We start from the raw sequence: 13041 nt of genomic DNA, 5'->3' as shown, positions 1-13041 counted from the left end.
CGCACCGACTGCAGAGGTGACCCCTGTATACTGCGCTGACCCCTGTATACCGCACCGACTGCAGAGGTGACCCCTGTATACTGCGCTGACCCCTGTATACCGCACTGACTGCAGAGGTGACCCCTGTATACTGCGCTGACCCCTGTATACCGCACCGACTGCAGAGGTGACCCCTGTATACTGCGCTGACCCCTGTATACCGCACTGACTGCAGAGGTGACCCCTGTATACTGCGCTGACCCCTGTATACCGCACCGACTGCAGAGGTGACCCCTGTATACTGCGCTGACCCCTGTATACCGCACCGACTGCAGAGGTGACCCCTGTATACTGCGCTGACCCCTGTATACCGCACTGACTGCAGAGGTGACCCCTGTATACTGCGCTGACCCCTGTATACCGCACTGACTGCAGAGGTGACCCCTGTATACCGCACCGACTGCAGAGGTGACCCCTGTATACCGCACTGACTGCAGAGGTGACCCCTGTATACTGCACTGACCCCTGTATACCGCACTGACTGCAGAGGTGACCCCTGTATACCGCACTGACCCCTGTATACCGCACTGACTGCAGAGGTGACCCCTGTATACCGCACTGACTGCAGAGGTGACCCCTGTATACCGCGCTGACCCCTGTATACCGCACTGACTGCAGAGGTGACCCCTGTATACTGCGCTGACCCCTGTATACCGCACCGACTGCAGAGGTGACCCCTGTATACCGCACTGACTGCAGAGGTGACCCCTGTATACCGCACTGACTGCAGAGGTGACCCCTGTATACTGCGCTGACCCCTGTATACCGCACTGACTGCAGAGGTGACCCCTGTATACTGCGCTGACCCCTGTATACCGCACCGACTGCAGAGGTGACCCCTGTATACCGCACTGACTGCAGAGGTGACCCCTGTATACTGCGCTGACCCCTGTATACTGCGCTGACCCCTGTATACCGCACTGACTGCAGAGGTGACCCCTGTATACTGCGCTGACCCCTGTATACCGCACCGACTGCAGAGGTGACCCCTGTATACTGCGCTGACCCCTGTATACCGCACCGACTGCAGAGGTGACCCCTGTATACTGCGCTGACCCCTGTATACCGCACCGACTGCAGAGGTGACCCCTGTATACTGCGCTGACCCCTGTATACCGCACCGACTGCAGAGGTGACCCCTGTATACTGCGCTGACTGCAGAGGTGACCCCTGTATACCGCACCGACTGCAGAGGTGACCCCTGTATACTGTGCTGACCCCTGTATACCGCACCGACTGCAGAGGTGACCCCTGTATACTGCGCTGACCCCTGTATACCGCACCGACTGCAGAGGTGACCCCTGTATACTGCGCTGACTGCAGAGGTGACCCCTGTATACCGCACCGACTGCAGAGGTGACCCCTGTATACTGCGCTGACCCCTGTATACCGCACCGACTGCAGAGGTGACCCCTGTATACTGCGCTGACTGCAGAGGTGACCCCTGTATACCGCACTGACTGCAGAGGTGACCCCTGTATACCGCACTGACTGCAGAGGTGACCCCTGTATACCGCACTGACTGCAGAGGTGACCCCTGTATACCGCACTGACTGCAGAGGTGACCCCTGTATACCGCACTGACCCCCTGTATACCGCACTGACTGCAGTAAGGAGCGCCTCTCAGATTTCTCCGGTTTCTTACAGACACGTATTTATACGGCGGCGTTCATGAAAGGGTTAATCGCTCTGTCGCTGCCGGTTGGTTCCCACTGCATGTAAAACAGCCGATGTGGGCGGAGTCTGGAGGTCATGTGATCGCATCACACAGGCTTTCTCCTACAAGCCCCACAATGCCTTGCGCGCGGCTGCTCCTGATTGGTCCTCGCGGGACGCATGACCTCTCAGTGGTCTCCTTCCGTGTGCATATAGTCCCTGACCGCAGGTTCTGTCGGGGCTGTCTCCTTCAGCTCTCAGCCCCTCAGCAGTGGCATCTCTGCCCTCACACAGGAGAGAAGCGCTTCCCGCTCAAATCTATGGAGAAGGAAAGAGGCGGAAGGAGCATCCGGAAGTGGAGAAGGGGAAACCGGAAGTCAGACGCTGAGAAGTAGATCCGGCGGCAGCGTCCGGTGTGAGGCTCTCCCCGAGTCTTCCGTGTCCTGAGCTCCTGTCAGAGCCGCGTACACACAGCCGGGAAAAAGCCGCAGAGAGGAAGGAACCGCAGGAGAAGTGGCCGGGCGAGGCCTGTGATGGACGGCGGGGCCTCCGCTCCTCACCCCATGGACGGGCGCTGATCGGGCCGACGGTAAGTCTGGCAACCGCCTCCTAGAACTAGACACTGACACAGGGGCCTGTACCATAGGACCGTCCCTCTAACAGCTCGCAGGGTCCGCCCACTCAGTAAACGGCATCTATGGGGTTAATGCCAGAGGCTTCCTAATGTATAGCGAGTCTCCCTCATCATCCGTCACATTATACACGGCTTGTTTCCATGGTTACGACCACCCTGCAATCCATCGGTGGTGGTCGTGCCTCTCTGGTGTCTGCAGCTCCTGCCGACCGCCCCGTATGTCTGTGATGGAAAAACGGATCACACGGAGAATCGGCGAATGTTATACGGTCCGGTCTGATCTCCGTCCGTCACCACCATGGATGCAGGCGAATGTTATACGGTCGGGTCTGATCTCTGTCCGTCACCACCTTGGATGCAGGCGAATGTTATACGGTCTGGTCTCTGTTCTGTCCGTCACCACCTTGGATGCAGGCGAATGTTATACGGTCGGGTCTGATCTCTGTCCGTCACCACCATGGATGCAGGCAAATGTTATACGGTCGGGTCTGATCTCCGTCCGTCACCACCATGGATGCAGGCAAATGTTATACGGTCTGATCTCCGTCCGTCACCACCTTGGATGCAGGCAAATGTTATACGGTCGGGTCTGATCTCCGTCCGTCACCACCATGGATGCAGGCGAATGTTATACGGTCTGATCTCCGTCCGTCACCACCTTGGATGCAGGCGAATGTTATACGGTCGGGTCTGATCTCTGTTCTGTCCGTCACCACCATGGATGCAGGCGAATGTTATACGGTCGGGTCTGGTCTCTGTCCGTCTCCACCATGGATGCAGACGAATGTTATACGGTCGAGTCTGATCTCTGTTCTGTCCGTCACCACCATGGATGCAGGCGAATGTTATACGGTCTGATCTCCGTCCGTCACCACCATGGATGCAGGCGAATGTTATACGGTCGGGTCTGATCTCTGTCCGTCACCACCATGGATGCAGGCGAATGTTATACGGTCGGGTCTGATCTCCGTCCGTCACCACCATGGATGCAGGCGAATGTTATACGGTCTGATCTCCGTCCGTCACCACCATGGATGCAGGCGAATGTTATACGGTCGGGTCTGATCTCTGTTCTGTCCGTCACCACCATGGATGCAGGCAAATGTTATACGGTCGGGTCTGATCTCCGTCCGTCACCACCTTGGATGCAGGCAAATGTTATACGGTCGGGTCTGATCTCCGTCCGTCACCACCATGGATGCAGGCGAATGTTATACGGTCTGATCTCCGTCCGTCACCACCTTGGATGCAGGCGAATGTTATACGGTCGGGTCTGATCTCTGTTCTGTCCGTCACCACCATGGATGCAGGCAAATGTTATACGGTCGGGTCTGGTCTCTGTCCGTCACCACCACGGATGCAGGCGAATGTTATACGGTCGGGTCTCTGTTCTGTCCGTCTCCACCATGGATGCAGGCGAATGTTATACGGTCGGGTCTGGTCTCTGTCCGTCACCACCACGGATGCAGGCGAATGTTATACGGTCGGGTCTGGTCTCTGTCCGTCTCCACCATGGATGCAGACGAATGTTATACGGTCGAGTCTGATCTCTGTTCTGTCCGTCTCCACCATGGATGCAGGCGAATGTTATACGGTCGGGTCTGTTCTGTCCGTCTCCACCATGGAGGCAGGCGAATGTTATACGGTCTGGTCTCTGTTCTGTCCGTCACCACTATGGATGCAGGCGAATGTTATACGGTCTGGTCTCTGTTCTGTCCGTCACCACCATGGATGCAGGCGAATGTTATACGGTCTGGTCTGTTCTGTCCGTCTCCACCATGGAGGCAGGCGAATGTTATACGGTTTGATCTCCGTCCGTCACCACCATGGATGCAGGCGAATGTTATACGGTCTGGTCTTTGTTCTGTCCGTCACCACCATGGATGCAGGCGAATGTTATACGGTCTGGTCTGTTCTGTCCGTCTCCACCATGGAGGCAGGCGAATGTTATACGGTCGGGTCTGTTCTGTCCGTCTCCACCATGGAGGCAGGCGAATGTTATACGGTCGGGTCTGTTCTGTCCGTCTCCACCATGGAGGCAGGCGAATGTTATACGGTCTGGTCTCTGTTCGGTCCGTCTCCACCATGGATGCAGGCGAATGTTATACGGTCTGGTCTCTGTTCTGTCCGTCACCACTATGGATGCAGGCGAATGTTATACGGTCTGGTCTCTGTTCTGTCCGTCACCACCTTGGATGCAGGCGAATGTTATACGGTCGGGTCTGATCTCCGTCCGTCACCACCATGGATGCAGGCGAATGTTATACGGTCTGGTCTGTCCGTCGCCACCATGGATGCAGGCGAATGTTATACGGTTTGATCTCCGTCCGTCACCACCATGGATGCAGGCGAATGTTATACGGTCTGGTCTTTGTTCTGTCCGTCACCACCATGGATGCAGGCGAATGTTATACGGTCTGGTCTGTTCTCTGTCCGTCTCCACCATGGATGCAGACGAATGTTATACGGTCTGGTCTCTGTCCGTCACCACCATGGAGGCAGGCGAATGTTATACGGTCTGGTCTCTGTTCGGTCCGTCTCCACCATGGATGCAGGCGAATGTTATACGGTCTGGTCTGTTCTGTCCGTCTCCACCATGGAGGCAGGCGAATGTTATACGGTCTGGTCTCTGTTCGGTCCGTCTCCACCATGGATGCAGGCGAATGTTATACGGTCGGGTCTGGTCTCTGTTCGGTCCGTCTCCACCATGGAGGCAGGCGAATGTTATACGGTCGGGTCTGGTCTCTGTTCGGTCCGTCTCCACCATGGATGCAGGCGAAGCTCAGACTTTCCGCTGTAATTCAGTCGATTGCATAAAAATGTGAGGAACAAAAACGTTTTATAAACGCAATCCCTTCATGTCGGGGGCTGAAAACTAGTAATCGGACAAATTACATAATTGTAAATAAAATGTTACTCTCTAATACTTGGTTGTTTGCAGTGACTGCCTGAAGTCCTGACATCACCAGACGCGGTTTCCTCCTCTTTAATGCTTGGTCTTTACTGCAGCGGTTTTCAGTTGCTGTTTGTGGACCTTTCCGTCTGAAGTTTAGTCTGACCAGTGACACGCTCTTCTGGGTTTAGATCCGGGGACTCGGCCGTTCTGGAATATTCCACTTTTGTAATAAACTCCTGGGTCGCTTCGGCTTTGTTTCAGGTCATTGTCCATCCGTATTATGAACGCCGACCGATCAGTTTGGCTGGATCTGAACGCACAGTCTGTCTCTGACTCCCCCAGAATTCATCCGGCTGCCTCTGTCCTGTGTCACATCATCAACAAACACTAGGGCCACCGGCGGCCATGCCTGCCCAGGTATCGCCCTGCCTCCGCCGTGTTCTACAGATGATGCGGTATGCTTTGGCTCATGAGCTGTACCGCGCCTTCTCCGTACCTTGTTCTTTCCATCATTCTGGTAGAGGCTGATCTTGGTTTCATCCGTCCGCAGAACGTTCTTCCAGAAGTGTGCGGGTTTATGAAGATGTTTTTTAGCAGAGTCCAATCCTGGAGGCTGATGAGTGGCTGCACCGCGCAGTGAACCCTCTGCATTACTTTCATGCCGTCTTCTCTCTATGGTAGATTTGGGTATTGATCCGCCTGTATCCTGGAGAGTGTGGTCACTTGGTCGGCTCCTGTGAAGGGGCTTCTCTTCACCGTGGTAATTATTCTGCCATCATCCACTGCTCTTGTCTTCCGGGGACGTCCAGGTCTTTTGCATGGTTGAGGTCACCAGAGCTTTCGTTCTTTCTCAGGATGAACCAGACTGTAGATTTTGCTGCTCCTAATAGGGCAGCACCTTCTCGGATGGGTTTTTTCTGTTTTCACAGATGAAGGATGGGTTGTTTCACCTGTGACCACACGTTTACTTCTCAGCAAAATCTTCAAAATGCAAGCGCCGCATCTCAAATCAGCTCCAGGCCTTTTATGTGCTTAATTGAGAATGAAATAATGAAGGAACTGCCCATGAGACGGCCTGAGAGTCAAGTGTCCAATTACTTCTGGTCCCTTTAAAAACAGGGTGCCTCATGTGAAGGAGCTGAAACTCCTAAACCCTTCCTCCACTTTTAATATGGATATCCTCAAATGGAAGCTAAAAGTCTGGACTTTATGTCCATTATCTAACTATAACTGGAATATGTTAAAACCCATAAAACTATATAAATGTGGTATTGTTTTTACAGCGTTCCCTATGAGATAAAACTGACCTGTTCCCTTCATTCTCCTGTCAGTACGATTACAGAGATACCACATTTATATAGTTTTATGGGTTTTGTTTTTACAGCGTTCCCTATGAGATAAAACTGATCTGTTCCCTTCATTCTCCGGGTCAGTACGATTACAGTGATACCACATTTATATAGTTTTATGGGTTTTGTATTTACAGCGTTCCCTATGGGATTAAACTGACCTGTCCCCTTCACTCTCCGGGTCAGTACGATTACAGTGATACCACATTTATACAGTTTTATGGGATTTTAGTTTTCTTTTCATCGCCGTATTCGGACTCCTGTGACTTAGTCTTGACGTTACCCTTGCGTGTTCCAACACAACCACTATACCTTCAATAGGTGGACATATATATATTTTTTTTTCATGATAACCTCTTTCACATTTTTTATTTCGTGATAGGTGGAGTTATTTTTATTTTCATTTTATTTCCATGTATTCACTTTAACAAAAGTATTTGGATTGTGGATAGATTTTAATACCGTCCTTCTTAGTCCCATAATATAGATTTCTACTGGTATTAGCATCAATACTCTACTGATTTATCTGATGAATGTTTGCTTGACTTGAGCCATATCGCTGCCCGAGGACAATCCGGCATAATCATTGCAGAAACCCTAACATTTATGGTCCACCTGACCTAGGTCTACGCAGTTGAATATCTCTGAGATTCCCACTTTTTTTATTTAGTTATTTTTTATTGCATACACCTGTTACTATATACCAGCAATTTGTTTTAAATAAATGACACCTGGATTCTTCCCAATGAGGTGTGCACAACGCCCCTATATAGTGTGATCTTCTTTCTGTAGACCGGGGTGTCTATATTGGTGGGGCACCCATCAGCTGAGCCATCACATCTTTGCTTCGTTACACTTACGGCCTTTGCTCTCTCTGCGTTTTACACTTCCCGGCCCTTTCAATGAGGCTGAGCTTTTAGGTGTAACGGTGACGCCCCCATTGCTCCTAGAGGCTCCTTTGCGTGTATTAAAGCTTCATATGAACACGGGACCAGCACGGATGCCTTCGGAGCGCACATGTAAGGCCGGCTTCACATGCTGCAGATTTTTAGAGACTTTACATCCGTTTCGTGAGGCTGAGCGCACACGGATTTCTACGAGCCTCATTCCTGTGAATGGAACTGATTTTTAGTCGCGGGAAATTCAGCGACAAAATCTGCCGCGTGTGAAGGCGTCCTTACAGGCCCGCCATCTTCATAGCAACCAATCTACTGACCCGACTTCTGCGTACATGTACGTCAGCGGTTGGTTGGGAAGTGGTTAATAGGGTGTTGAATAAAACCTCAAGAAGATCATTTCTCAGAAACGTCCCCAGCTGTAGATGTGGAGCATTCCCTTCCAGTGATGGCCAGTTCGCCGGCGAACACATGCGGGCTGCCATCTTAACTCGCCAGTCTGGCGATGCACAGGTGAGCCCTTACCTGTGCGCGAGCCGGTCTGAAATTAAATGTGGTCTCCGGGAGCGGACAGTTCAGAGAACAGCTGCCGGGGGCCTTCATTCTCGGAACTGTCCGCTCCCGGGGACTGCATTTGATTTCAGACCGGCACCCGTCACAGGCACAGGTAAGGGCTCACCTGTGCATCGCCGGACGGGTGAGTTAAGATGGCAGCCCGCATGTGTTCGCCGGTGAACTGGCCATCACTGTTCCCTTCACGTTGGGACGTTTATTTTAGGGCTTGTTTCCGGTTTATCCAGTGTTTTCTGCGTTTACAATCAGGTGCTTTGTTTTATTGACTCTTTTTATTGTTCTTTCAGATGAAGGCTTGTGATTGAGAGAAATCGGACCGCGGACAGATCGTCGGCACGGGGAGCTCTGTAAGTCCGAGCGAAGGTTGAGGAAAATGCGTTTTGTTTTTTTAAGGCCTCTTTCACACGAGCGAGATTTCCGCGCGGGTTGAATCTGGACCCATTCATTTCTATGGGGCTGTGCACACGAGCGGTGATTTTCATGCATCACTTGTGCGTTGTGTGAAAATCGCAGCATGCTCTATGTTGTGCGTTTATCACGCAACGCAGGCCCCATAGAAGTGAATGGGGCTGCGTGAAAATCGCAAGCATCCACAATCAAGTACGGATGCGGTGCGATTTTCATGCATGGTCGCTAGGAGACAGTCTATTCACTGTATTATTTTCCCTTATAACATGGTTTTAAGGGAAAAAAATAGCATTATGAATCAGAATGCATAGTACAATAGCGCTGGGGGGGTTAATTTTTATTTTTTTTTTTTTTTACTCCCCTTAATCCACTTGTTCGCGCAGCCGGCTTCTCTTCTGTCTTCTTCTTTGAGGAATAGGACCTTTTGATGACGTCACTGCGCTCATCATATGGTCCGTCACCATGGTGATGGATCATGTGACGAACCATGTGATGACCGCAGTGACGTCACCACAGGTCCTTTTCCTGTGCACAGCATAGATGAAGACAGAAGAGATGCCGGCTGCGCGAACAAGTGGATTAAGGTGAGTTAAATTATTATAATTTTTTTTTTTTAACCCCTCCAGCGCTATTGTACTATGCAGTCTGTATTCAGAATGCTGATATTTTCCCTTATGACCATGTTATAAGGGGAAATAATACAATCTACACAACCTTGAACCCAAACCTGAACTTCTTGCACCCGCGCGATAAAAACTGAACAACGGAACGCACTCGCAGTCAAAATTTATCCGGACACGCTCGTGTGAAAGAGGCCTAAGTGTTTCAGACCCTGACAGTGCAGGGGCTTGTAGGGAGGCCCGAAAAGTAACTGCACGAGACACAGAGTAGGAGACGGAAGTCACGCGGGACTCTGCGACCGGCTCCAAGGTTACAAAAAATCAGTCTTAAAGCTTAGTAAAATGGCCCGAACTTTCTTGGAAGGTTTGACCCTAAGGCTGGTTTCACACGGGCGTTGCTGAAAAATGTGCGGGTGCGTTGCGGAAACACCCGCGATTTTTACGCGCGAGTGCAAAACATTGTAATGCGTTTTGCACTCGCGTGAGAAAAATCGCGCATGTTTGGTACCCAAACCCGAACTTCTTCACAGAAGTTCGGGCTTGGGATTGATGTTCTGAAGATTGTATTATTTTCCCTTATAACATGGTTATAAGGGAAAATAATAGCATTCTGAATACAGAATGCTTAGTATAATAGCGCTGGAAGGGTTAAAAAAATAAAAAAGTTAACTCACCTTATCCCCATGATCGTGTAGTTCCCGGTCGGTCTCTTCTTTAGCTGTGGGCTTGGGCTGAATGACCTTTGGTGATGTCAGATCACATGCTCCAATCACATGGTCCATCACCATGGTGATGGAGCATGTGATCTGACATCACCACAGGTCCTTTAGCCACAGCTAAAGAACAGACCGACCGGGAACTAGGCGATCCTGGGGATAAGGTGAGTTAACTTTTTTATTTTTTTTAACCCTCCCAGCACTATTATACTAAGCATTCTGTAGTCAGAATGCTATTATTTTCCCTTATAACCATGTTATAAGGGAAAATAATACAGTGAATAGACTGTCACCTAGAACCCATGCGTGGAAATCGCACCGCATCCGCACTTGCTTGCGGATGCTTGTGATTTTCACGCAACCCCATTCATTTCTATGGGGCCTGCGTTACGTGAAAAACGCTGAATATAGAACATGCTGCGATTTTCACGCAACGCATAAGTGATGCGTGAAAATCACCGCTCATGTGAACAGCCCCATAGAAATGAATCGGTCAGGATTCAGTGCGGGTGCAATGCGTTCAACTCACGCATCGCACCCGCGCGGAAATCTCGCCCGTGTGAAAGGGGCCTAAAAGGATGAAAATCACTTTTTTGTTATGCATGGAAGTGAGAGAACAAGGGCCCCCCCCCCCGATTCACTAAGGTGGGCCACAGAGCGAGGACAGGGGCTTATGTACTCCGCCTCATTTAGTGTCTGGGACAGTTCGTACGTGTAAAAAAACAATAAACTACACAGTATTAATGGGCGTTAAAAGGATGTAAAATGGAACCAGAAACAGAAGTGTTGCTTTAACCCTTAAAGAGGACCTTTCACCAGGAAAAAGTGTAGCGCGGCGCCCGTGGATCCCCCTGCACTTACTGTTATCCCCGGGCGCCGCTCCGTTCCCCGGTTATAGCCTCCGGTATGTTCCTAGTTAGGCTCCACCCATAGCCTGGCTATGAGCTGAGCGCTGCGATTGGCCAGCGCTACAGCATAGGAGAAGGAGACCGCGGCAGGTTGGTTCCCCTGGGTGGAGCCTAACTAGGAACATACCGGAGGCTATAACCGGAGAACGGAGCGGCGCCCGGGGATAACACTAAGTGCAGGGGGATCCCTGGGCGCCGCTCTACCATGTCGGTATAGTCAGTTTAGATACTTTTTTTTCTGATGAAAGGTCCTCTTTAATATATCCAGGATAATATGGAATAAAGCCTTGGCTATGTTACAGATAATACAACCGGATCCGTTCATGACGGATGCAGATGGTCGTATTATCTTGACGGAGCCGTCTGTGCAGATACATGACAGATCCACACCAAATATGAAAGCAGCCTTACTTGTTTACAGCTGGCACTAGACTCGCAAGATGCTCCTAGAGAGGAAGGGGTGGTGCCAGCCCTGCCTAGCAACAGTAGCTTGTAAGTCCCCATTATCCCGGGGATATATAGTGCACAGAATACATTAACCCCTGTATGAATTATGGGGTTAAACTGGCTTCTGATGTGGACCTTGACTGATGATACAAATATGAAGACCTAGAAAGTTTGAATTCTGCCAATCCGTCTGCAGCTTTTCTCATCTTAATGACTCTCCGCTTTATTCGCTAGGTAACCCTAGAAGTGGAGTCATGCCATCTTGTCTGGTGAACCAATGCCTAAGCAAGTCGGGCCGGAAAGGCCAGAGCGAATACATCATTCTGCATAAGTTTCCTAATGAGTTACCAAGAATAAAATCCTGGCTGGCACAAACTGGTCAACGCTTCGAAGACCTCGAGGTTCTTGCCAACAAAGTGCTGGAAAGTGCGCAAAAAAAGGAAAAAAATTATTTCCTGTGTTCAAACCACTTCACTGTGGACTCGTACAGAATCACTCACTATGGCCGGGCCTTGAAGCAGGACGCGGTGCCATCCATTTTTCCGTTGGTTGAGGAGGGCGAGTCCATTATTGAAGAATCGCTCAGAAAAGACCGCACTAAAAGCAAGAAAAGACGCTTAGAGAATGAGCCCCAATTCCATGTCGCGTTCTATTCCAAGGTCCAGGCGGAGACAGAGTACGTGAAACCTGGAATGGCGAGCGAGTCGACACAAACGGAATACAACCTGACTAACTCTGAGGTGACTTTCACTTCCAAGAAGCCTTCAGCCATTGTGTACGAGCGCACCGCCAGAATTAGCGACGACATTTTTGAAGTGAAAATCAAGAGTGAAATCAAAGAGGAGGAGGAGGAGGATGAGAATGATGTGTAGCATCTGCCCTTTGTGATTTCCGTCCTCAATCATCTACTCCTCATTTGGTCTTCCAAAACTGCGTCAGGAAACCTGACCGTGTGGCCGTGCCCTTCAGAGTAAAGTCTTCTGATGCTCAGATGCATGGCCTACAGCTAGAACATCCTCCCCAGACTCGTCTCTGACTCGCAGAAGGTACAGCATTGAGGGACTCTGTCCCTGACACCAGAATTCATGTTCTCAATGTTTCTTTGAATGAGGAACCAGATATCCTGACAGAGTCGCAGCAAACGGTCATGGAAACCCCGATCTGCATATCTGTTCATCTTGTTCCTCGACCGCAAACGATTCAGTCGGAGCGCCACCCGAATCAGAAGAAGAGTTGCTGAATACAGAAAACTATTGGAATTTGCAATGCGTTTTGATAAATTGTTATTAAAATGACAAAAGAATGTGAATTGTTGTGATGATTCTAAAGAAAAATGGCTGCCGTGTGCCACATAGGACTCAACCAAAAATGGCGTTATGCCAGTGTTATCCAATACATTCCAGAACTGTAAGGGTTACATAGCATCATAAATCAATATAATGCTATGTGAATCCCGTCAGGCCGGGAGCTGCGATGTGGACTCGCTGCGGGAGGAACGCTCGTCTGAAAGGGGCCCAAGGGTTGATCCACACGACTGTGGTCGGGCCGGGAAACAGTCCATGTGCAGGGTGGAGCTCCTGGACGGGGATCAGACCCTGAAAAGTCGGAGTCCCCTAGTGGAATATCATCAAGCACCTCACAGATGCGGCGATGAGCGGCTCTATAAAAATATTACATGATCCATCCCATCAGTATCAAGCGACCAAAAAGTACTATATACCCCAAAATAGTGCCAATAAAACGGTCACCACATCCCCCAAAAATGAGCCCTCACACAAGACCATCCCCAGAAAAAAAATAAAAAACGTACGGCGGCCACCACTACACATGCAGCCTCTCCTGGGCTCAACCTAAGCCTACAGTGTTCAGGGCGGTGGAGGAGCAGCTACATTTATGCTC

At 50.4% G+C, this 13041-nt stretch overlaps 1 protein-coding gene across 1 annotated transcript; it reads left to right on the top strand.

The window, feature by feature from the left end:
- Positions 1–1915: 1915 nt before the first annotated feature.
- LOC122937894 (THAP domain-containing protein 5-like) lies at positions 1916–12445 on the top strand. The gene is made up of 3 exons (XM_044293073.1): positions 1916–2284; positions 8331–8390; positions 11377–12445. The coding sequence occupies exon 3, from the start codon at positions 11397–11399 to the stop codon at positions 12012–12014; it is 618 nt and encodes a 205-aa protein (XP_044149008.1). The 5' UTR covers positions 1916–2284; positions 8331–8390; positions 11377–11396; the 3' UTR covers positions 12015–12445.
- The last annotated feature ends 596 nt before the right edge of the window (positions 12446–13041 follow it).

This window comes from Bufo gargarizans, chromosome 1 (genome assembly GCF_014858855.1).
Source record: "Bufo gargarizans isolate SCDJY-AF-19 chromosome 1, ASM1485885v1, whole genome shotgun sequence".
In the NCBI taxonomy this organism is placed as follows: Eukaryota; Metazoa; Chordata; class Amphibia; order Anura; family Bufonidae; genus Bufo; species Bufo gargarizans.
The sequence above is the reverse complement of the archived record's forward strand: the minus strand, read 5'-3'. Positions and strand labels throughout refer to the sequence as shown.